General features: G+C 40.5%; 1 protein-coding gene and 1 pseudogene across 1 annotated transcript in view; one reads left to right on the top strand and one right to left on the bottom strand.

The window, feature by feature from the left end:
- The window catches only part of ANKDD1B (ankyrin repeat and death domain containing 1B), a 49,432-nt gene extending 25,770 nt beyond the window's left edge, over positions 1 to 23,662 (bottom strand). The window contains exons 1-5 of the mRNA XM_063088211.1: positions 23,476 to 23,662; positions 21,164 to 21,267; positions 18,470 to 18,568; positions 8,818 to 8,916; positions 8,606 to 8,710 (exon numbers count right to left, since the gene is read on the bottom strand). Of these exons, the coding sequence (XP_062944281.1) occupies positions 8,606 to 8,710; positions 8,818 to 8,916; positions 18,470 to 18,568; positions 21,164 to 21,267; positions 23,476 to 23,662 (594 nt within the window). The remainder of the gene's footprint in view (positions 1 to 8,605; positions 8,711 to 8,817; positions 8,917 to 18,469; positions 18,569 to 21,163; positions 21,268 to 23,475) is intronic.
- On the top strand, positions 6,276 to 6,581 carry LOC134369444 (large ribosomal subunit protein eL43-like; annotated as a pseudogene).
- Positions 23,663 to 24,668: the final 1,006 nt, after the last annotated feature.

Here is a 24,668-nt window from a genome sequence, read left to right as displayed (position 1 = left end):
TGAACAAGCAAGACAACTGACAAGGCCAAGATGGTCCTTCCAGCTATAGCATTCCAGGCCCTTCTTAGGGGAGGAAGATGACAATCTCTCGGACCCCAAACCAGATTCAGATCTGGGCTGTCACCCAGAACTGTGGGGAACTCCACATTAGCATGGAATCCGTTTCACGGGGTCAGAAAAGTACTGTCCAGAAAAGACCCTCCCAGCATCAGAGGAGAGGCTACATCACATCCATATGACAAGATTCCCTTTCAAATGTAGCAATTTTATGAACTTTCTGTATTTATTTGATGGTTCCTTCACTCAACTATTTACTGAGCAGCTGCTGTGTGCCAGACCCTGTCTCAAGCACCTGCACGTCTCACTAAGCCTTGTCTTGCTGATAAAATGTTTGAAACAGAAATTCTCCAGGGTTTAATATTTATGTGGCTCATTCAAACATGACATTTTACCAACGGCTTCTTTGTAGGCCCTCCTTGCTTACTCATGTATTTATCTCCAATGTTCATTAAGAATCAACAGAAAAACCCCTGAGAATAGATCTATCTGAAATGAGATGGAGAAATAAGGCACTATCCAGAGAACATAGCTAAAGAGAAGTGTTTAGGTTTGATTTGCTGGGAAGAGAGGTACAAATATAGAATTTTTTGATTGTGGTCATGTCTCCAACTTCTCATATTACCAATGGAGACTGCATTTGCGATAGCCAACATGTCATCAAGAAAAGTGAAAGACCCATGGACAACTTAATCTAACTTAAGCTATTTTAAGGAGGAAAAGTAAGTAGGGATGGCAAAATGGTGACAGAAGTATTTTCTTTAACTAAAGAGAAGAAAACCTCACAAATTGCCTTAAGGGGTTCTTAACCGAAAGCTTAGCAAGGTGTCTATAATGTGAAAAAAAGACACAAGCCTCTTCATAAAAAGGGTCCTGAATGTGAGATTTGTCATCTCATCTCCTGCTAATGCAGGGTCATGAAAAGATCATAGCCACTGCTAACCTAAGGTAACGACTCATGAGTATACAATCACTGGAGGAAAAAGGAAGGGAAAATGCTGAAATGATAAATGGTAAAAACAAAACAAAACAGAAAACATCTGCAGAGATCAGTCCCAAGGGGATATGTGTTCACGCACTTACGGAAGCTGGAGAAACAAACTGACACCAAAAAGTTGACCTAGTTCATTGTTCTTGGGCCAGCGATGTTATCAATGAGATCTACATCCCCAATCCCTCAATCTGGAAGGCCTGACTCTCTCCATCATTCTCATGACATCCCTAAGAAAGGGCAAGGGGAAGAAACAGAGGCTGCTTGGAGTCACAGTTTGCTGCTTACCAGTTAGGCATTCATTGAAGGGCAAAATCTAGTCTTGAGCCATGAACAACACTTTGCAAATGACAGACCAAAAATTATTAAGTCTGAGTTATATACAAATATCTGCAAATGATGACAACAGATAAAGGTTCGTGAAACAAATCATAAAAGGGGGAAAGAGAAACACTGATTATGTACTAAATGAAAACATTTGGTCACGCATCTTTATAAATCATTCCTTTATTCAACAATGATTGAGCACCTATGTATATGCCAGATACTGTGCAGGGCAGCAGAGTGACCAAGATGAAAAATACCCAGCCCTGTCCTCAAGAAGCTCAGAATCCAACAGGAGAGATGGACACATAAGCAAGCAACTATAATGTAATGTAGCAACAGTGCTGCTGATGTATGGAGACACAGAACTCAGCATGAATGTGTGCTTGTGGCTGGTGAGGCACGTGACAAGAAATGGTGGAAGAAGGCCTTTAAAGGCTGCTAATGAAACTGGAGAAAAGAGCACTTGTTACCTGATTTCTGCCCACAGTCTTTTCCCCTGGAGAATGACCCCTGGCCCATGCTATGGAGCTGTTAATTATAGGCTCCTACCTCTTCTCCCACCTACCCCTTGGCCACAGTGCTTGGTTCAGGGATGGTCACATGCCAAGCCAAGTCAATCAGAGTCAAGCATGGGATTTTTTTCTGGCACATTCTATTTTTATTATAGAGTCATCAGCTAAGCTGTCAGTAGCCCTCTTTGCCACCTGACTAGGAGAACCTGCCTAAGAATGAAGCCAGCACAGCAGAAAGCAGAGTTGAAAAATAGAAAGAGATAAAGAGGCTTGCTTACATCATTTGAGCTCCTGGATTCAGACATACCTTAAGCTATTTATGCCTGGATTTTTTAATTAAATGAGTCATAACTTTTTTTTTTCTCTTAAAATAGTTTGGGTTGAGTTTCTGTTACCTTTGACTAGAGGGCTTCCTTAAATTAACTGCCCTGTCACCGAATTACGAGAGTGACTTCAAGGCCTACCCAGGGGTCTTTTCAGGTTCAACAATACATTTCAGACTCTCAAAATTATCACAGGCCACATTTGGCACCAGTTTACTAAGAAGACGTAGGACAGGAAACACAGCTTGTCAATATTAGCTGTCCCTTTTCATACCACTGTCCACATGGCTGTCCAGGAGTCTTTGGTCCTCCAAGTGAGCACTTAGTTGCAAGATGATAAGATCCACATTGGGTGAGTGTGGGAGTCACGAAGGCTCATGCTCCACAGGAACACATATGTCTCATAACAATTCTGTGGGTGCATCTTCCAGAGTCTCCATAAGAGACATGTCTAGTTACAAGAGTCACTGCACTCAGAGGAGCCCAAAGTATGGCTTCCCCCTCTGATTTTTATAGTTCATCTACAGTTCCTCCCGGTCCAGATGCAATTTACCAATCAGGGTCATTTTATCATAAGCAAAGCTGCTTAGTAACACAGTTAATATTCTATCTTTATCTAGTTTGCAAGGACACAGAGCCAGAAAGTTAACTAACATTTAAATTCTCATGCAGCAGGAAAAGGGGTTTTGTTAGCTGTTTACCCACAAAGACCATAATAATACATGAGGGTATTGTGCCCTAGAGTGGACAGTTGTTGCTTTTGCCTTTATGTTTACCTTTCTTCTAGCAACAGCACTTTGCTTTTCTTTTGGAGAACTCCCACTCATACACACACATACCCTGCCATTTAGTGCACCGAGTGCTGTCAATTGCTAGGCCTTACCTGCCTGCTTTCTGCCACATGAAATAATCACATACCCATGCTGGCCACACTCATGGCCAATAATCACTAACACAGGCAGGGTCAAACACAGTTGTTCCTGAGATTTATACATGAACATTTGATGAGAGAGAATTTTTTCTTTCTTATGGATCAAAATCCATATGGATATAAACCTGAGGCTGCTAACAGCCATCTTTCCTATCATATGAAGAGTGTATCTATGAATAATGCCAACACACAGACAATTAAGGATTGAAGAAAGAAAAAGAGCTGGATACAGCCATGCCTGAACTCTTTAGTTAGGAGTTAATAAGTTACCTTTATTGCTTCATCTAGATTAAGATGGATCTTTGCCACTTGCAACAGAAAGAATTGTAACTAATACAAATTTATCAGTTTGAAGACAAACACTACTGGAAGTATCAGGATCTCTTCAACTTTAAAATGGCCTTTCTCTTTTACCTTTAGTTGCTACAAAGCTTTGCATTTCTACACAGCTAAACAGTATGACAAAGGATCCACCCACAAAGAAAGCTTGTCTGCTAAAAAATGGGAGGTTCTGAGAAAAGCCTACAGTTATCACAGATGAAACATTTTTCCTCTCCAAGAAAACAGCTATTACTTTAAACTTTGGATGCCCTTTAAAAATGTTATCATCAAGAAAAAATATATAAAAGCCAAATTACACAAAGTAAGGACATTTATGAGTAATCTATAGCTTATCAATATATCAAAAGGTAGCATAAAGATGAGGTGATAGAAAATGATATAAATCTTTTCTCCCTAGTACATGTTCTTAAGCAAAATAACAATAGGGATTTCAAAGATATATGTGCTTTTTAAAAATATAGTTTATCATGCCTTATTTCATTTTTCTTAACCACCCAACTTTTTAAAACTATGTTCAAGTAGGCTTCTATCCAGTGCAGTCTCATAAGACTTGCCTCATTTGGAAGGCAGGAAGATTTTCCAGCCAGGATAGTGGAGCCTGGTGTCAGAGCCTGGGCTTTAGACCTTGGACAAATCACAATGCTTCCCTGGCTCAGTATCCTGATTACTTTCCTAATTAACTAATAAAATAAGGAGGGTCCAGGATTCCTGCTCCTTTTTTTCCTTTATTAACTCAATGTGTATTTAACCTACTATGTTTTAACTCAGTACATTTAAATTCTTTGGCATGTAAATAAGTCTGAGGGGCTGCAGATATTTATTATAAGTTATTTTTCATTTTTAAGTTTACTGCCATTGTTAAGTTATCAAATTCAGGAAAAATTTCATAAACAGCCATTAAATGGGCACCCAAAGTCCAACCCGATTATCTTTTCACAGGGATCCCTGAGCTGTCACCCTTGGGAGCCTCTGAGGAGGGGTTGCTGGGTGTCTCAATGCCTCCTGTGCATGCCCATACCCCACACTGCCCCTCACCCTGTGATCAGGAATTTAAAGCTCAACCCCAGCATAAGTGGGAAACATTGATTAACTGGAGATTTAAGAGGGAGAAATAATGTGTGTCACAATGTAAAAAGTACTGAAAGAGCAGCCCAGTAAATCTGAAGGTGTGGTACTGATGAGGGTGGGAAACTCTGGCCTAGTTCTTCCCTTACGGACTGGAGCCAATAGGCTGGATTAAATCTAAGGTTGTTAAATGTAGCCTCATGTCCACATAAGAAAACAGATGTCTTCTCAAATCCCCTGTACTTATTATTCCAACCCTTCCAAAAAAAAGAAGTTTTTTTGCATTTTGACTTCCAGAGACTTCCTGTGCAGACTCCTTTAAACCAGTGGAAGTTCCACTATATCTGTAGCTTAAACAACCTGACATTGTACCACTAAACTCTTGTAAATATCCAACAAATATATGAATGATCCCTGAGGCCTTCCTTTCTATTTCCCTCTGTCCCCAAACATTTCAGTCTGAGTATTTATTTTTGACTACCAGATAGAAGTTTACCGGTAGATTCAAAATATGTAGACTACTTTAGCCATAACTTCTGGCTGCTCTAATCTCTCTCTTCTGAAGAGGCCACAATAATTTGTAGGGCTATGGACCAGGGAGAAACCTCAAAAGATTTCCCAGTGTCCTGCATCTCTCCCACGCCACTCAAACTTTCCTGGGCCTAGTTTCCATTTTGTTTTAAAATCCTCCTCCCAGTAAAGCTTTCCTTTTGGAGTTCCCTCCCAGCCAAAGAGGAGGATTTTACTAACCCTGGCAGGTATACAGGCTCTCAGTCACAGGGGGTAACTCTGTGAAGTCCTTTCTATCAAAAGTATTTCATGAGCTCCACCTTAAGCAAATACAGATCGGGAACTCAGTGATGAATTAATAGCTCCTGATCCCAGCTCCAAATGGCTTTTTTCCCCCAATGTTTTTTTTCTTTTTGTCATAGTAAATATTCATAATATAAAATTTACCATCTTAATCATTAATAAGTGTATAGTTCAGAGGTATTAAGTACATTCATATTGCTGTGCAACCAACACAACCATCCGTCTCCACAATCCTTTTCATTTTGCAAAACTGAAATTCTGTACCCTTTAAACAATAACTCCCTATTCCCCTAGCAACTACCATTCTAACTAGCTTTTGCCAACATGGTTGACCCCACTCACAGATCTTAGAAAAAGAGTAGACTTCATCTGTCCTTTCCATTGATCACTCTTCTTATAGAACTAAATTGGAGTCAGAGTCATCTTTCCCTAGATGACCCAGTAGATTAATTCATTGTCACTCATTCCTCAGATGTCTCTGAATCCATCTTAATGTAAGATTTCTCAGCTGGACAGGTGGCTCTGCAGTGTGCTGCCTGTGCTCTTCAGCCTTTCCCCAACAGATGGAAGAGGAGGAAGAGGGGTAAGACAGGAAAAGCTCAGGGGAAAAGAGATGATGGACAGGAAGGCTGCTGGCCAGCAGAAGCTCAAGGAGTGGGGACAGCTCCCTGCAAACCTGCTTTGGTTTTTGAGCCTTGACAGCCTGCCCGATCCTTCCCACATGCTGCTGTCTCCCATGAAAGCAGTCAGAGCCCATCAAAAGGGGAACCAACTGTACATCTCCTACATAACAGGCCCTTAATAAATATCTGCTGAATTGAACTGAATGGATTCATTCATAACCCACATCCCTACTCAGCATGGATCAAACTGGAAAGATCCACACTCTGGACTCGGACCTAATTCATGGTGATATGGCTAAATGCACCAAGAACGTCAGGATCATTGGTAAGTATGGGACACGTTATGGTGCCTCCCTGCAGAAAATGGTGAAGAAAATTGAAATCAGTCAGCACGCCAAGCACATTTGCTCCATTTGTGGCAAAACCAAGATGAAGGGATGAGCAGCAGGGATCTGGCTCTATAGTTCCTGCATGAAAACAGTAGCTGGCAGTGCCTGGACCTGCAACACCACTGCCACCATCGCAGTAAAGTCCACCATCAGAAGACAGAAGGAATCGAAAGACCAACAGAAGCTCCACCATTTAAGACATCACTAGCCTACAATAAATGGGTTAATTTGCATAACTAAATTGCCTTAGATTCCTGTTAATTGTATTAATTAGACATTTTGATTTGCATTGCATTAATACTGCTTTTTCGAAAGAGACTTAGAAATTGAAGTCCTTCTAATTTTACTGGAAAAGCACACCAAGATGGGTTATGGTAATCCAGTCTTTTTTTTTTTTTTTTTCCAGTAGTCAAATGATATGATATAGCATAAGAAATAAAGCCTTACAGGTTAGGTGTGTGTCTTAACTTTTTTAAGTCTGTTCTTGCCAGTTCCACTTTTTTGAGATAGATTGTTGCAAATTTTGTTTTTAAATCACAGTTAATATTTTTTTAAATGTTTAATGTGTAGGATACACTACAGGATAAAGTAAAGGATATACATTTAAAAAAAAAAAACTGGAAAGATCCAACTTCCTCATCCTGACACTAAATGGTATTTGCCTATGGTTGTCAGTTTGAGGAAATCAGATAGTGAATTTTATCATAAAACAATTGTTACAATTACCACCATTTAATGAGTACTTACCATGTGCCTGGTTCTTTGCTAAGTGCTTTAAAGTGATTACCTCATTTAAGCATCCCAACAGTGGCTGCTCCAATATTGCTACATAGGAATGGCTTAGGGGTGGTGTCTGATTGGCAAGGGGTTGTGGAATGGCTCATGATGAAGCTCATTTGCATAGGCATTTTTACATAAGATTGAGGAACTATTAATGATCTATATCAAAGAATGGAGTTTGCTAATAAAAAATTATATTGGAGACAGGACTCTCCCATTATCTCTTAGTGCTACCATGAAGTAGATTTTATTATTCCCATTGCACAGAAGAAGAAACTGAGGCTTTCGGTAGTTGGTGACCTTGCTTAAAGCAACATAGTTAATATATGATGGCACTGCCCATATCACAGTCCAAGTCTGTTTGCCTTCAAGCTTTAAATGTATAGTGTTTAGTCATATGCAGAGGAAGAATAAAAAATTATAGACCTCATTTGGAGAAATAGTTTTTGTTGTTGTTATTGTTGTTTTTAAGACTGAGGCCAGAAAAAAATGTAAAAATTTGTAAAGGAGGTGAAATAAAGTGAATATTACTGATCAACTTCTAGAGAAGCTTTTATAGAGAATAATGGTCTAGTGGCACAGAGAAAAGTAAGTCCCATTCATGAAGTATATTCCACTGCTGAGAAAACAAAATGCCAATTGCACAAAGAATACTACTCTATGAAAAAAGCATAGAGGGAGATATTCCAGGGAAAGGACAGTCCCTGACACTTGGGCAATGCCCTCTGTCATCTGAGAAGGGAGACAGTACAGCATGACAACTGGATTCAGCCAGACCAGGCTCCAAATCTGGCTCTGTTGCTTGCTAGTGTTGAGACTTCAATCAGACACTTAGCTTCTCTGAGCCTCAACTTCCTCACCTCTAAAAATAAGCAAAATATTTTCTACTTCATAGGATTATTGTGGGGACTGAGATAATTCTTTTGTTAAGCAGTGATTTGTGGATAACTTGTACGTGCCCGGCCCTAGACCTCTCAATGAAATAATGTTTATAAGTAGCTTTCCTCTGCACCTAGCACATTAATAAACACTCATTAAGTGGTAGCTGGTATTATGTATCTCCTTATGAAAAGAAAAGAAATATAGGCAAATACAGTAAAAGTGCATTACATTTCATGGCTCATTACTGCATAGCTTTAGGTCAAATACATTCCTAAAAAACCAGGCATACTAGGATAAAATTCAAGCACACATTCTGAATACTAAAAGGGGCGGATGCTGCCCACACCCTGGTTAGCATGAGGGAGTAGAAAGGGAAGAAGGAATCTGGCTGCTCCCTCAATATTTCCCATCCTCCTCACATGCCAAGCCAGAGCCTCTGCCAACACCAACACTTCCCTCTGTTCCGTGGTCTGCCATGGTGATGGAGGAGCTGGCTACTGGGCAGGTGTGTCTGTGCTGGCAGAATTTGGTGGGGTAGAAGCAAGACCTGTTGAGCCACTGTAAACGTACCTCATCAGGCTGGTTCAGGTCCTTCAGGTGCAGATCTTGAATGAGATACTCCACAATGCGCACACTATTGCTCTGAGCTGCAAAGTGGAGGGCATTCATTCCATCCTGAATGGAGTCAGGGTGGGGAGACACTTACACCATGATCTCAGAACTTCCTCCCTCCTGCACTGGTGAGGTGAGAGTCTATATCCAGGTGTGACCTGCATACCTACCTGATTCTTGGCTCTCTGGTCAGCTCCAGCTCTAACCAGCATGAGCATGATCTCGAGGCTTCCAGACCAGGCTGCAAGGTGAATTGCTGTCAAGCCGTGCTTCCCCAAGAAGAGAGAAAAAGAGAATCTCTCAGTTGGCCAAGCCACAGCACCCTATCTCAATCAACAAAGGCCAAGTCAGTACTAGATTGTTGGAAAGTAAGAAACAGAGAGATAATTTAATATACAGCAAAGGTGATATTTCACTTTTACGGGAAAAATGGGTACATTTAATAAGTGGTGCAGGCACAAGTGGTTCTCCATCTGGAAAAAATAAAATAAAATGGTATATCACACCATACTCTTAGATAAGCACACAAACTAAATATATTAGAACAAAATCCAGGCTATAGTATACAGTCTCTTAATCCAGAGTTAGAAAAGATAGGTCATAAGCAAAGTCGATAAACAAATGAAAGGTTTTTAAGTGTATTTTAACAAAGATAAATGGTTATTTTTAATATATGAAGCACTCTTACAAATCAACAAGACAAAGACAAATAAACTGATAGAAAAATGGACAAAGAAAGGTGCTCTCTTAAGGTATTAATGGAATGGAATCCATTATTGTTTGAGTAATCTGGAAATATCTATTAAAATTTAAAATACAACCAGCAGTCCCACTCCTGGGAACCAATCTCATGAAAATAAAATTTCAGAACCTAATGTTATATATACAAGGATATTAATTTCAACACTAAAAACTGTGAGCAAGGTAAATGCCAATTAATATGGGAATACTGAATAAATTATGGATTTATTCAGTTCATGTGGAATAAATTATGGGATAGTCATACCATATCATGCAACATTAAAGATAATGAATTAGAGCTATAACTCAGAAAATTTCCATAAGCTTCGCTAAATAAATATGGAAAACGAGGGAAGTTCTGGTCAAGATGGCAGAACAGATGGTCCCCAGCGTCACTCTCTCCCACAAATAACAAATATACAACTATAAAAATGTAACAACAGCCAAGCTGGGGCCACTGGAGCTCAGGTGAAGAGGAGGAGAGACCTATGGAACTCATGAAGGCAGGAGCTACCACGATGAGAGAAAGAAAAAACTGCTTTCAGCATTTCAGGCTGCGGCTGCTTTAATGCTGGAGCTCATGGAGCAGGAGTCAGCAGAAGCTGCAGCTGTGCCCTTTAGGTGGAGTTACTTGGAGGCAGCAGGGGAGAAGAGGACTTTGGTGGCCCCCAGGACAGCAAGACCACTAATAGGGTTCCCATGGACCCACGCAGGAATGAGGACCCAGAGCAGCTGAAAAAGGGGAGCCACTCAGAGGCCAGTGAGTCAACGCAAGGGACAGGTGCAGGGCCTGTCCCATGGGAAGTGTTTGGAGCACAGGCAGTGGGGGAGATGGGCCCACCAGGAGAACACTGGGACACAGCAAGGACAGATGATCCACCCCCCTATCAATGCAGGATCACTCAGAGGAGACTGGTCGGGAATGCAGAATTGCATGGGGTGCAGTTTGATGAAAAACTCAGGCCCAGATCAGAGTTTCTACACAACCCAGGTGCAGCAAGTATCTGGAGAGCTGGAAGTATCTATAAGGTCAACCATTAAACCCTGAGCTGCACAAAAAGCCTTCCGTAGGGAAACAGTAGCAAAGCAGCAATTTAGCTCAACCACACAGCTCCAGTACTGGTACCCACAGGAAGTTCCCCCATGTTAAAAGTAAGCAAAGGACAAAAAAATTAGTTCTGGCCCAGGCACACCAGCAATGCCTTGAGGCCCACCAGGGGACATGAGGTATGGAGCCAGGGTAGGACCCCCCCCACCCACAACCACTCACATGACCAGCACCTCGGGGCCCCGCCCAGGAATCTGAGGAGTGGAGTTGGGACCAGAAACGACTCCCACATCGAGGCACACCACCAATGCTTGAGGGCCCACCCAAGGACCCCGAGCTAGCAGCTGGGGACTGGACCTCCTTCTCATACACAGGCACACCATAACAGCACCTCAGGGCCCTACCCAGGAGCCCGAGGCATGGAGAAGGTGACCAGACCCCCTTCCTACAACCAGGCACACCACGCCAGCACCTTGGGACCCACCCAGGGACCTGGCACATGGAGAAGGGGACCAGACCCCTCCCACAACCTGGCACAACTTGCCAGGGCCTCAGGGCCCACCCAGGGACCAGGGGCATGGAGAAGGGTACCAGACCCTCATCCCACAACCAGGAACATCACCAGCACCAAGGAGCATGCCAAAGTCATCTCCTCCATGTGGGTGGGCCACCACAGCCACCATGATGACCATGGCTGCCACGTAGGCGGCTAGACGCCACAACCACCACACAGATTGTCCGCCAGCCACTGGAGTGCATTGACACAAGAAGAGTCACCAGCAGAGATGAAGAAAGAAGGATGATGTCTCTCTCCACAGAGCCCATTTCAGAGTGACAGAAGAGGCATCTGCTCTATGATGGTATTGGGGGACCTGATCATGCCTCTCAGCATTGGACAGATCACTTGGGCAGCAAATCAACAGAGTAACCATCATTCTTTCAGAGGGAGAAAAGAAATCTAGGGTAATTGGGGGGGAAAGGGGATGGGGAGGGATGAGACAAGGGGCATAGAGAATAATTACGATTTGTAACAATATATATGCTAGTAATATTGATTTGGTCAACATATCTCAATGTTGAACCCCAAAAATATGTATAACCAATTTTGATTCAATAAAAATTTTTTAAAATGGAAAATGAGATAGAAAATGTAATGTAATGTCACTTTTTTACAAAAGAAGCAATGAGAAACAATATATACTCATGGGTATATGTATAGATCTATACATATCCATATATGTATATGTATACCCATATGAATATATGTATATATCTATATCTATCTGTAGGTGGGTTGGTAGGTAGGTAAATTGATACAGATATGAATAAATGAGCATGGAGAGAAGTACAGAAATAAACACACATAGATTGTAAAGTGTAGTTACCGTAGGAGGGGAGAGTATACAAAAATAGAAAAAAAAAAAAACCAGGAAAGTTATAAAAGGATCCCATTTACACAGAAGCTATTTGAAAGATTCCATCTACACAAAATTATATAGATCTGTGTGTGTGTGTGTGTGTGTGTGTGTGTGCACATGTGTGCATAAAGTAGTGAGACTGAGAGGGAGATTCACATCAGGACTTACTAACCTATAGGAATGCTGTGGGCAATTGTATGCTTTAACTGTGTACCTAATAAGTAGGGAGAAAAGTGTGGAAGGAAACATAGTCAGCAGTTAACATTGGCTATTTCAGGAAGGTGGGATTGGAGGGAAGTAAACTGGAAAAACTGATCTGCGCCTTGGGCCCTAAATTAGAGAAGCAGTATAGAGCAGACATTATGAGCATGATCTTTAAGATCAAACAAAACTGATCTCAAATTCTGGTCACTTTCTACCACTTTCAAATACTGTGATCTTGGTCAACAAAGTTAACTCAGCCTCAGGTTCCCTTTCTGTAAGTTCATGTATCTGCTTTTCTGTTCCTTTATCTCTGTCAAAAAGAAATCCATTACCTCTGTAGAAGTGCCTGCCAAAAGCAAGCCCTCTCACTACATCATATTTGCCTCTCCTAATTGGCTGTTTGCAATCCAAGAAACTGGTCTGTACACAGTATGAGAAAATAGGCAAGGAATGAGGGTCAGTAGGGCATGTCCATTTGCAAAGTGCATAAGACTTTGGCATTTATTTTGGCTGCCCCAGAAACTGCATTCGTGTCTTCTCTTAGCAGAGTTCAGGTCAGAAGAGTTAAAGAGCAAGTCCCAGATTATTGTGTAGCTCTAAATTGGTGGTTCTCAACTGGAGGAAATTTTGAACCCAGGGAATATTTGGGAATATCTGGAGACATTTTTGAATGTCATGACTGGGGATAATATTGGCACTTAGTGGGTAGAGGGTGAGGATGCTGCTAAACATTCTACAATGCACAGGGAGGCCCCCAAAACAAATTTGGCCCAAAATGTCAATAGTGCTGCTGTTGGCAAACCCTGCTCTAAAAGTACATATCCTATCAATTATACATTTCAGCTGTCAGACTACATATTTACAGTTGCAGTATGAACAAAACTCTTAATTTCTGTATTCTTTTTCCCAGGGAACAAAGATGTACAATGACTAACTCGTTGAGGTTCTTCAAAAAATGTGCCCTAAACACAATTCTACCTCTTAATTTTAGCTTCCATACAAATCAATGCTCTATATTCAGTAGTACTAAATATGACTTCACATATGGTCATAAAAGAGACACAAAATGTTTGAGACAAGTGATAAGTCACATTTTGATAGGAGCTTTATTTTTCCCTAAGAGGTCATTCCTAGTTTCAAAGCAGCCCATATTTAAAAATTCTAAGCACTGATCATAAAATCTAAAAGCTGGGAATTCAAGCTGCAAACAATTTGAGTCTCTGAAACCACAAATTCAGAGTGGAGCCATCTTTCCTCAGAGGCAATGAATCACTGCTCACAGTGTATATTCCCCCAGAAGGACTCTCATAAAACAAATTCTTCTTACATGAAACTGACATGCCCAGGATTGTTTAAGAGATTGTGTCATGAATTATACTCATAGTTGGCTCATGATGCTCTGTAAAGTGTCAAATGCTTGACAGTCACTGACAACCTGTCCTCTTTACCTGTCTGGTCACAGGTGACGTCAATAACTTGCCCTGGGAAACACTTTACATTTGAGGAGCTTCCCAAAGAAGCTCTCAGAGCAGATGTTTTTCATTACCCTCTGAGGACCACCTGCACTCCCACCTAGGATACTTTGTTCATACCTGGAGTAAGATCCTCCATTTATCTATTCTGCCTCTTCCCAGGACTCAGGGATGTCGCCCACTTTGATCCTGAAGGTCCTCAGTGGCTGGGTCAGGCATTTGATCCTTAGCATGCAATGCTATGAACAGTACTCATTTGTTAGTCTCTGTCCTTGTTCCTTGGACAGACAGCAGGCCCCTCAAAGTCCAGAATATATCTGACACCAGTGTTTCTCAAACACAATCACCCGGGGATCTTTTTAAATTGCAGATTCTGATTCAGAAGGTCTGCAGTGGGGCCTGAGATTCTGCATTTATAACAAGCTCTCAGTTGATGTCTGTACTTCTGGTCCCAGAACCACACTTTGAGTAGCAAGGACCTTTATTTAGTTAAATCCCAAGTAGTCAACATTGAGACTTACCTACAACAGGCACTGAATAAATATTGATGGTAAAGAGGTTCAACTGTTAGTTCTTTACAAATGGGTGTTAGAAGACAAACCTGCCAACTTTACCTCAGGGCTTGTCACTCAGGTTAAGAAGCTGCCAAATCTGACTAAACATGGCATTTCTTGAATTATGAAAAACATTTTACTAGTTATGTACTAATGCCATTGTGAATTATTAAACAAGTTATAAAAATATTTACCTTAATAAAATTTTCAAAGCAGGGAAAAGACATACATCAGGAATTACTATACGAGTATTTCCTACCTGACAACATTTCAAACTTACAAGACAAAGAGAAGCTGATGCTAGCCAGAGTCATGCTTCAGATATAGAATAATACAAATACATGTTTTGGAAAGCCTCAAAGATAACAAGTTGATAGAATATCTCTCCATCCTTTCAGGAATAATTGGTTTGCACTCTGACATAAACCAGTGCTGTATTTAATATGACTACATTAGAAACATGGCAATACTCAGATATGGTGTTTAAAAGATGCTATTCAATCTGGGCAATGGATACATAGGTATTTGTTGTATGATTCTCTCTACTTTGATAGTATATTAAATATTTGGGTTTATGGTTCTGGCTAAGAAGGAGTAAGCACACTCCACTCTGTCTCTCTCATCAAATGTGCTATGGCTTGTGTCCCCCAAATTTCATGTGTTGAAAACTTAATCCCCAAGTTCATACGTTGATGGTACTTGGAGGTGGGGCCTTTGGGAGGTAATCAAGAACAGATAAGGTCATCAGAGTGGGGCCACCATGATGGGACTGGTGGCTTTGTAAGAGGAGGAAGAGAGACCTGAGCTGACACACTCTTCCCGTCTCACCACGTGATGCCCTCTGCCATGTTATGACACAGCAGTAAGGCTGAAGGACTTCACAGCCTCCAGAACCATGAGCTAAATAAACTTTTTTTCTATGTAAATTGTCCAGTCTGTGGTATTCTGTTACAGCAACAGAAAGCAGACTAAGACACAGTGCAACTAAAGCCTCTGGACAGAATGCATGGAGCAGCTATCTGAGGACTCTGAAAAGTAAATGGTAGCAGGTGCACTGGGAAAGAAAATGAGACTCAAAGTATGAAGTCCTGTGATGAGTTTCCTGATTTTTCCTTTTTTCCTTCCATACCTTCCAACTTGAACTAAAGGCAGCACAAATCATGGAACTGTACCCTGGGCACATAGAGAAAGATTTTTAAGAGAAGCCCTCTCTTTCTGGTCTAAGGAGCAGAAGGTGGGCCCTGAAAATCAGAGAAGGTGGGGAAATCCTCTGCTTTTTTTCTCTCTCTCCTGGCCTTGCCAACAGACAAGCCCCATTCCCAAAGCTGCAACCCTACAGCAGTATGCGTAGCAGCAATGGCTCGATAAGCACCTAAAACTCTGCCACAGGGGAATCTTTTTCTCTGACCAGAGGAACTGTGGTCAAGGCAGGTGGAGGGAGGATTCCTGTTTCTCTTTTTCTCTCCCTACCCTCCCACTGCTTGTTCTTGGAGACAGACCTAACTGTACACAGCAGAGCTGGGAGACTAAACCCTTGGCTTTCTAGTCAGAGGACCAGGGAAAGGGGGAGGGGGAGCTAGAGAATGTGGGTGAGATGACCATGAAGAGGAGGGAGCTTAAGAAAGGGATCCTGTAGAGTTGTGTAAGTACTCCTGGGCTTCCAACTGAGCTGTACATGGACTGTCTCTAAATATCATGGCAAAGGCTTGGAGAAATGAACTATGAGGTAGACCACTGCTCAGGTCTCACACTGGTCCCTGCATGGCACATACGTGAGAGCAATGTGCACTACAAAGATTTTGAAAAGTGAAGTGACGTTGGTCTCAAATGGTGTTGAGAAAATTGGTCATCCAGACACACACACAAAAAAAGAACCGCAACCTATTTCTATCTTGTACTAAAACGAACTCAAAATGGACCATAGATGTAAATGTAAAACACAAGGCTATAAAAATTTTAGAAGAAAAACATGAGAAAATATTCATGACCTTAAGTTAGGCAAATGATTGTTAGATATCGTACCAATTGCAGGATTCATTTTAAGAAAATAGAATATTATACTTTATCAAAATTACAAACTTTTGTTCTGTGAAAAACATTGAGAAGACAAGCTACGGACTGTGAGAAAACATTTGCAGACCACATATCTAACCAAAGACTTGTATCCAAAATACATTAAGAACTCTCAAAATTCAGCAATAAGAAAACAACCTAATTTTAAAATTTTTTCAAAAGATTTGAAGACACTTCACCAAAGAAGATATACACATGAAAAAATGCTCAATATCATTAGCCATTAGGGAAATGCAAACTAAAACCACAATAAGATGCCTACACACCTATTAGAATGGCTAAAATTAAGGGAAAAAATGGCAACACCAAGTGCCAGAGAGGATGTGGAACAAGTGAACGCTCCTGCATTGCTGGTAAGAATGCAAATGGCACAGCCACTCTGAAAGACAGTCTGGCAGCCCCTCATAAAGTTACACATATACTTTCTATATGACGCAGTAATCTCACTCCTATGAATTTACACTAGAGAAATGAAAACTTACACTTACACTAATACTTATACGTGAATGTCTATAGCAGCTTTATTTGCAATAGTCAAAAACTGATAACAACCCTAACATCTTTCACGTAGTGAATGGATAAATAAACTGCAGCACATCATAAACTGGAATATTTATCTGCAATAAAAAGAGATGAGTTATTGATATATACAACAATATGGGTGAACTTCAGAGGCATTTCGCTGAGTAAAAGAAGTCAATCTCAAAAGGCTATGTACTATATGATATCATACAGTTGTTGTTCTCAAGAAGATTAAACTATAGAACTGGAGAACAGGTCAGTGGTGGCCAGGGTGGGAGAGGTTTGACTACAAAGAGGAAGCATGAGGGAATTTTCTGGGTGATGCAACTGTTCCGCATGTTGACTGTGGTGGTGGTTACACAAATCTATACATGTGTTAAAATTCATACAACTGCACACCAAAGTTTATCTATAGTATGCTAATTTAAAAATTAAAGTGAAAAAAAGGTATTGTATCAGGTTTTTAATGTCAAAGTAAGAATACACTTGGCTCATCTGGTCTATTACCAAAGCATCTTTTGCAAGCTAACTAATTTTGTAAAATAATCAAATGACAATTTCCAAACCTAAAGGACCTGTTCCTTAATTACCATAGCCATTAGTACAACTAATTACACTCATAAAGTTAGAGCGCTTTCAGTACTAAGTTTTAATTCTGGTTTTGCTACGTTACAATCTACTTGCCCAAAAATACCAGAGCAATAAACCAAAGAGGGATGTGCTCCACTGGTGACACAAAGAGAAACTCTCATCATTATAAAGTCTAGGCCTTGTCTGTGATTGCCGACAAAACAACAAGATGACCAGTTGGTGTAAGCTGATTACATTCATTCATCTTGCACACATTTACTAAGCACATACTCAACCCAGACCCTGTGAGATATGAGGGTAAAGCAATGCTGAGCCTTACTCTCCAGGAGTTCCCAGTCCAAAGAGTAAATAGAATTGCTCTCTGGGAGTCTTCTGAATGGTTTAACCTTAAGACCCTTGCTCCACTGGATTAATTAAGAATCAAGAACTCTAGAGGAAGGCTGTCATCTTCTTCTGCAACTGGAGATGATACACATGATGTTGGGTTTCTCCAGTTGGTTTGCTTGTGGCCACGGTAAAGTATTAAATGAAGGTGAAAAGAAGAAGTGAAAAATCCTCAGGGGGGGTTTTGATATCTCAGCTGATTTGTAGCTAATAGTATGATCTCTGGAATCAGATAAGCTAGGTTCAAATCCTGCCTCCACTCCTTCTTAGACATAATTTTTTGGGCAAGATATTTAATTTCTCTGTCTCAATCTCCTCATCTGTAAATTGGGTATTATAATAATTTACTCATTATAATACCCATGCTTTTCTCATGAGGTGGGAGAGGGGTAGTAATACCAAAGTCCTAAGACTTGAGCCTGGTACACACTATGTACTTAACAATCCTCACTTATTATCAGAGTTCACAGGGCAAGATCAAGATTTACTATCCCTGGGGCCAGTTAGCTTCTGTCATTCTGTCCCAGATTATACTCTGGACAACCATCTTACTCTTACGAATGCATGCTATTGGCCTTAAGGTCAATATGGGAAAATAAGTAAAAGCCCAAGTCCTACAGGTAATGGGTAAACAATTTAGTCACCAACTACAAAGAGCACATAATGCGTATATTCTCTAAAGAGACCTTTCCAAAATGACCACTGCCAATGGAAATATTTTGTGTGTATGTGAAGAAAAGATATCTGGAGCGATCAGATTTTCCCTGTATTTTGGTTATATCCCAACTCATTCTACCAAATGAAGATGTGCTTACCTTGTCAGCAACATCCACCCTGGCCTTGTGATCAAGCAAGAAATTCACTGCAGATAAATGATTTCCTCCTACTGCAAAATGCAGAGCTGTGCGGTTCATCTGAGGAAATATGATTTGTATTTTTAGTCATCTGTTCATTATTTAGCCTTTGTAGGATTCCTCTTTCTTGAACAGCCATAATTTTCTATCAGGTGTTTGTATTTTGATTATTTAGCTCCACTCTTTGCCTTTACCTTTGAAAGCTGTAAGAATTATGTTCAGCAGAATCCTGCCTTTCTCTATTACCAGGCAACCCTTCATATCACAATATAATGGATTTCATTTAAAGCATAAAAGTAGTATTCACCGCACCCCATATACAATCAATAATAATGGTAAATTTCTTTTTGCCAAGAGTATACTGATAATGCATAAAATTTTTTTCCCCTTGATCTTCAATCCATTCATGGTCCTTCTTCTATAATTTTTCAAACCATAAATCTTACTGAAACAAATTACTTGCTCTTAAGGAAGGAAGGAAGGGTAGAAAGGAAGGAAAAATGGCAGAACAGAGAAAGACAGACATAGAGAAAACAGACACAGAGAAAGAAAGCTATGAATGTCCTTGCTGCAAAGAAAAGCCAACATGGTGCTCCTGGAATGTCCAGAGGCAGTCATTTCAGACAATGGATATTTTGTAAGTAATAAACATATCATATTTCCCATATTCCGGATAATGTTTTGCTCCCAAAGAAGATGACTGGGCATGGATTTGCTATTCTTTGCTTACATAAATAATCACACACACACACATGAGAACTATTTAAATTAAATTTGATTTCCTCAGTAGCTGAAGTGGTGATAAAATAAGTTTGACAAAATATGAGTTATCTTGAAATTGTCTGCAATCTAGAGCTTTGCTCTACTGTATCAAATTTGGGCTTATTAGTTCCCCTATTATCTTTATTTGTGGATAAGGACGCAAGCCAAAATAACATCCAAAATAATTCGATAAAACCACTTGCATTTAAAAAGTCTCTATTATCACAGATTTTAAGGAATGCTACAAGTAACTGTGTGAATAATTTACTGTAAACAGGACTAAAACAGATATCATTAGGAAGTATAACACAATACATGAAGTTGTTTATTACAACTTGCCGCACCAACTACAAATTAAAGTCCTAGATTGTACTATCTCTTGAAGTACTTTAATATAAAAACATGGTTTAAAATATCAGAAAGTTATAGCAAACAAAATGTTAATGGTCAAAAAAGTATATTGAGGAATCTATTTCATGCTACTTGGAAAAATGATTATTGCTTCACTTATTCAACAATTCACCTTCCATGGTGATAATAATCTTTAGAGATATCTGTCCACAAATATTTTTGAAACTATGAACACAATTATTATCTTCAAAGATCCCTGCTTATTTCCTTTCTTTTCCCTCCCTTGTATCCTCCCTTCCTTCCTTTCTTGATTCCTTTCTTTTGTTTTGATTCCTAAAATTGTTATGCTGCAAAATTTTGCTTTTTTTTAATACTCTTTCTAGGGTTCTATGGAACATAAATACTATATACACCCATAACACATCAGACACATACATATGCACACATATACATACACACTATATACACAGACATATAAATCCCCACAAATACACGCACATAAACACATACCTCCTCATATACATACACACACCACTAAACATCCTTCCACTGTATATGATGTCTGACTTCAGATTCTGCAGCTTCAGTTTCTATGACCTAACTTCCTGGGACAAATACAGGTTTTGTAGAACCTGAGTTTAGACTATTTAGGAAGCCCTCTATTTAAAGCCAGAGTCAGAAGGCTTAACTAATTGCAGTAAAAATGTCTTATTTTTTCGGATTTTTTAAAAACATAACCATGAGAACACACTTCTAGAGCCCTCCCAGGGCCTTAGAAGGACCTGTACAAGAAGGGACCCTGGAGCTTATGCTTCATTTAGCATTAAATCCACTTCTGCCATCCCCACCTTGAACCACCCCACAAATTGTCCTAAGCAATTGACACAGACCCCAACCTATTCACTTTGATAAACTTTGAGGGGCTGTTAGGAAATCCTCACAAGACCAAGCAGTAGGAAATCCATATTTCTGGCAGTGGACTTCTCCCCTAAAACCCAGGCACTTGAAGAAAGAGTCAGTAAGAGCCAGGTTTCAGAAAAGGCTTCACTCTCCAACGTGCAGATGCACTATATTTCAAAAGCAGTAAGATGAAAATCCATACACTCCTTTGAACTATAAATTTGGAAAAAAAACAACCAAAAAGGGCATCATTGGAGAGAAAACAACTCAGGTTGTACAGCAAAAGATGTTCTGCCTTTCCAGAATGTGTGAAGCCAATCTGACCACAAGCTATAATCTGAGACCAAGTCTGGTCCCGTAACCCTGACAGTTGGCTTTACTGCCCACCTGCAGACTTTGCACAGATGTGCATTTAAGACTCTGTACACTTTCCCTTTCATAAGATAAATTAAAACACCACAGCCTATTATTCCCTGTTGGTTTCCACATTTACCTTAAACACCCTGCAATTACCAATAAAGGAGATCTTCATCTCAGCCAGCCCAATCATTTTTATTTTTATTATTATTATTTCAGTTGCCCTGTATAAACCCAAGCCACCACTTGGAGTAATCACTTGCCATATTTGTGACTTCTACTCACATTGTTCACGGCATTAATGTTAACCTTCTTTTCAAACAGCTTCTCCATAAGATCCAAATTATTGCTTTTAGCAGCATTATGAAAGCTTCTTTCATTTGGCAGTACTGGAAGAAAGCAAGTTACTATGACTGAGGGAACTTCAGAAAGCCAAAGAGAAAGCTCATTTCATTCGGCAAAACTTGTACCTCTAAAAACTTGAAACAACAACCGTGAGTCTTTCACATCCGGCCATTTAGGACATGACAACTTTGCCTCAATATTTTATAAAGCTGTAGTGTCAAGATTCCACTTTCTCCTCAAGTGTTTTCACACCCTTAAAAATATTACTGGCCCCAAACAAAACGTTATTCTTGAGGACCACCCTGAAGTCAGCAATGTGGTATTTGGCTTAGGAGGTCAGAGGGTGGCCATGGACTTTCCAGGGGACGTTGTTCATAAAAAGTTGTACAAGTTTAGACAGGGAGGAGTCCAAATGCTCCATACAGCTTATAGAGATAAAACTGCTTGGGGGGGGGGGGGGGTTGGTTGTTTTGTTTTGTTTTTTGGCAGCTGACCTGTAGAGATAAAATTGTTATTTGCAGAATTCTGTAAGATGCCAGGCCTGCAGGCATCTTTCATATAAATACGCACAAAGGCTAAAAGGGATGAACATGATTAATTCTCATTTATATGGAAGGACATAAAAGTAGATTCACACCTACTGTAAACATATACACATCCAGATGGCAGGCTTTATTATCTAGAATAGAGAAGATTCCAGGATTTATTGAGGTTTTTGTCATGTAGGGGAGTTAAAGGGCTCAAAGGGGACAGCCCCAACACTGGGGGATAAAATCAGAATTAAGGGTAAGTAGAATCAACAATAGACCTCTCCAAAAAATAAAAACAAAAAAGCAATAGATCTCTCCAAAAAGAAAAGACCAGAGGAGAGTTTTGGTAGATATGTTGCTGAGTAGTTTTGCAAATTTTTCCCAAAACCCTTCTGAATACTGCCAAATCCGGTCAAGGACCAAGGAGTATCTTCATGGGAGATATTATTATGGGCTGAATTGTATCCCTCCAAAATTCATATTTTGAAGTCCTAACATCCTGTAGCTCAGAATGTTGACTATTGGAGATAGGGCCTTGAAAGAGGTAATTAAGGTAAAATGAGGTCAGATAGGTAGGTAGCAATACTAAGTTTAAGCTTCTTTCTTAGGGTATCGAGGCCTTGCATGAACCAGTTCTGCCTACCTCCTCTCTTTCTAGAATATGTCAATTTCACTCCTGCCTTACATTTGCTGTTACTGTTGCCTCTTAGGCTTTTCCCCATGAGTTTTCCATGGCTGGTTCCTTCCTCTTATTCAGTATTTGCTCAAATTTTATCCCCCAGTGGTGGGACTGTCCCCTTTGAGCCCTCTAGCTCCCCTATATGACAAATTTGATGATATGCCTTGACCATCAAATCTAAAGTCCTCCTGTGCTCCTGTCCCAGTCACATCACCCTGTTTCATGGCCCTCACAGCACTTAGCCTTACCTGAAATTATTTTATCCATTTATTTGCTTACTTGTTTTATTGTCTATCAACATTCCACCATAACAGAATGTGAGCTTCACCAGAACAGGGGAGGTCTTGTTCTCTGCCTCCCCATATCTAGAACATGTCTAGCAAATAGTAAGCCCTTAAAATATTTCTAGAATGAATGAATGAACTAATTGCACATTATATGAAGGAAAGGGTGTACAACTCCCAAGTCCCGTCTTACAGAATGAGGCCATCCCAGCCAGCCACCTTGGATGGATGGTGTGCCCTGTGAACAGACTTGAATCATTCTCAACTTCTGAAGACTCTCAACAGCATGCCTCAGTTCATGCTATAAATTATTCCCAAGGCACAGATGATTCACTCCATGCTTTATACGTTCAGTATAAAAAGGTTAAGCGACTAATTTAAAGTCACACAGTAAATCAGTGCCTGAGTCAGAATACAGGAGATAACAGCATATGGAGCTCTTTCCTTATTTGCAAAAGGATTAATCATTTGTTTAAAAAGCCTACTCCCTAAATTGGAAGAGTAATACTTTCCTTTCAACCACAGTACAGACCAGGGGATGTTAACCAAAACCTGGGTGGAGGTGGATTCCAAGTGAAAACCAGCCAACAGACCGTGCAGTGGTGCAGTGGTGGAGGGCGGACCCCGGGGTCCCCAGGGCGGAGTCCTCGCACCGCTTTCTTTCCCGCAGCATCCCGAACCGCTGCACTGGGCACCTTCTCAAGTCCCTTCCACCCGTCCCGCCGCCGCCTGAGTTTAAGACCTTGTCCCGGGACTCACGGAACTCGTGTCCAGCAGCCGCCGCCGCCTCCTCTTCTCCAGGCTTGGGGATCGGGAACAGGCCCCTCCAAGGCCGGGCGGCCGCGGCCCCCAGGTCTTCCTTAAGTCCCGTCGCGGCCGCGGCCGCCCGGAGCAGCAGCCCCTTAGTCGTGACCCCGCGGCCAGGGGTGCGCCCAGGGGGGTCCATGGCCACTCCGGCGGACCGCGGGGCCCGACCCAGACCCAGGGCACCGGGCTGGACGTGCGCAGGATCGAGTCCGCTCCCTGCTCGGGACGGTTCGCTGGGCAGCACGCCCCTGGCTCCCCAGCCCTGCCCTGGCTTGAGCTGGCTTGGGAGAGTCCGCCTTCAGGTGTGGCTGTAGCGATACTGCGGCTTGTCTGTACCTGAAATAAATCATCCTGAGAAGTCTACGAGCTCTTAATCAACTCCCACCTCATACTCCACCAATTCTTTGTGCAATTTTGAGAAATGTAAAGGTTAGCTTTTTAACTAACACTATTGGAACTTCATTATCAAATCCTTTCTAAATGGTCTCCCAGAATTTTCTTTTGAATAAAATAAGACTCTTGATTTCTCATTTGATAATCACGCAAATATAATCTTTCCTGGCTGATTCTTTTTAAAAAGTGGTAAAGCAGAAACAAGTCAAACAAATTTTGACTCCCCAAATAAACTTCAATTAAAAGAAGTAGTCCAATTTTCATTCATTTTGTATTCTTCTTAAGAGTTTATGAAACATGTATCATTTTAATATAAATTATATAATTTCAATGTTTCAAACTTATCAGTTTTTCACTTCAAATTATCGTGCATCAAATTTGAAACATTAAATTCAAAATGTTTCCTTAAGTTATTAATGGAAAAATAAACATATGGCAAAATGTTATTGTTTTCAGAATACTACCTATAACTTCAAATTTTCCTTTAAAAAAAAGTGAAATGAGCCTGATGTTTGTAGTAGGGATACACTCAAAACAACAGCAAATACACTAAATTGAATATTATGCAAAAATATCAGACCACGTACCAATACGGAAAGTATAATATGTAAATGGAAAAACAGGAAACAAAATTGCATGTATCTATAGTATGTTTACAACTAAAATTCTAATAATCAGAAGTAATACACACAAAAAAGAAAGTAACAGTGGAAACAGCACCAACCAGACTTCTGTCAGTTATGTCAGAAATC

This window comes from Cynocephalus volans, chromosome 2, assembly GCF_027409185.1.
Source record: "Cynocephalus volans isolate mCynVol1 chromosome 2, mCynVol1.pri, whole genome shotgun sequence".
Lineage (NCBI taxonomy): Eukaryota > Metazoa > Chordata > Mammalia > Dermoptera > Cynocephalidae > Cynocephalus > Cynocephalus volans.
This window is presented reverse-complemented; position numbering and strand designations above follow the sequence as displayed.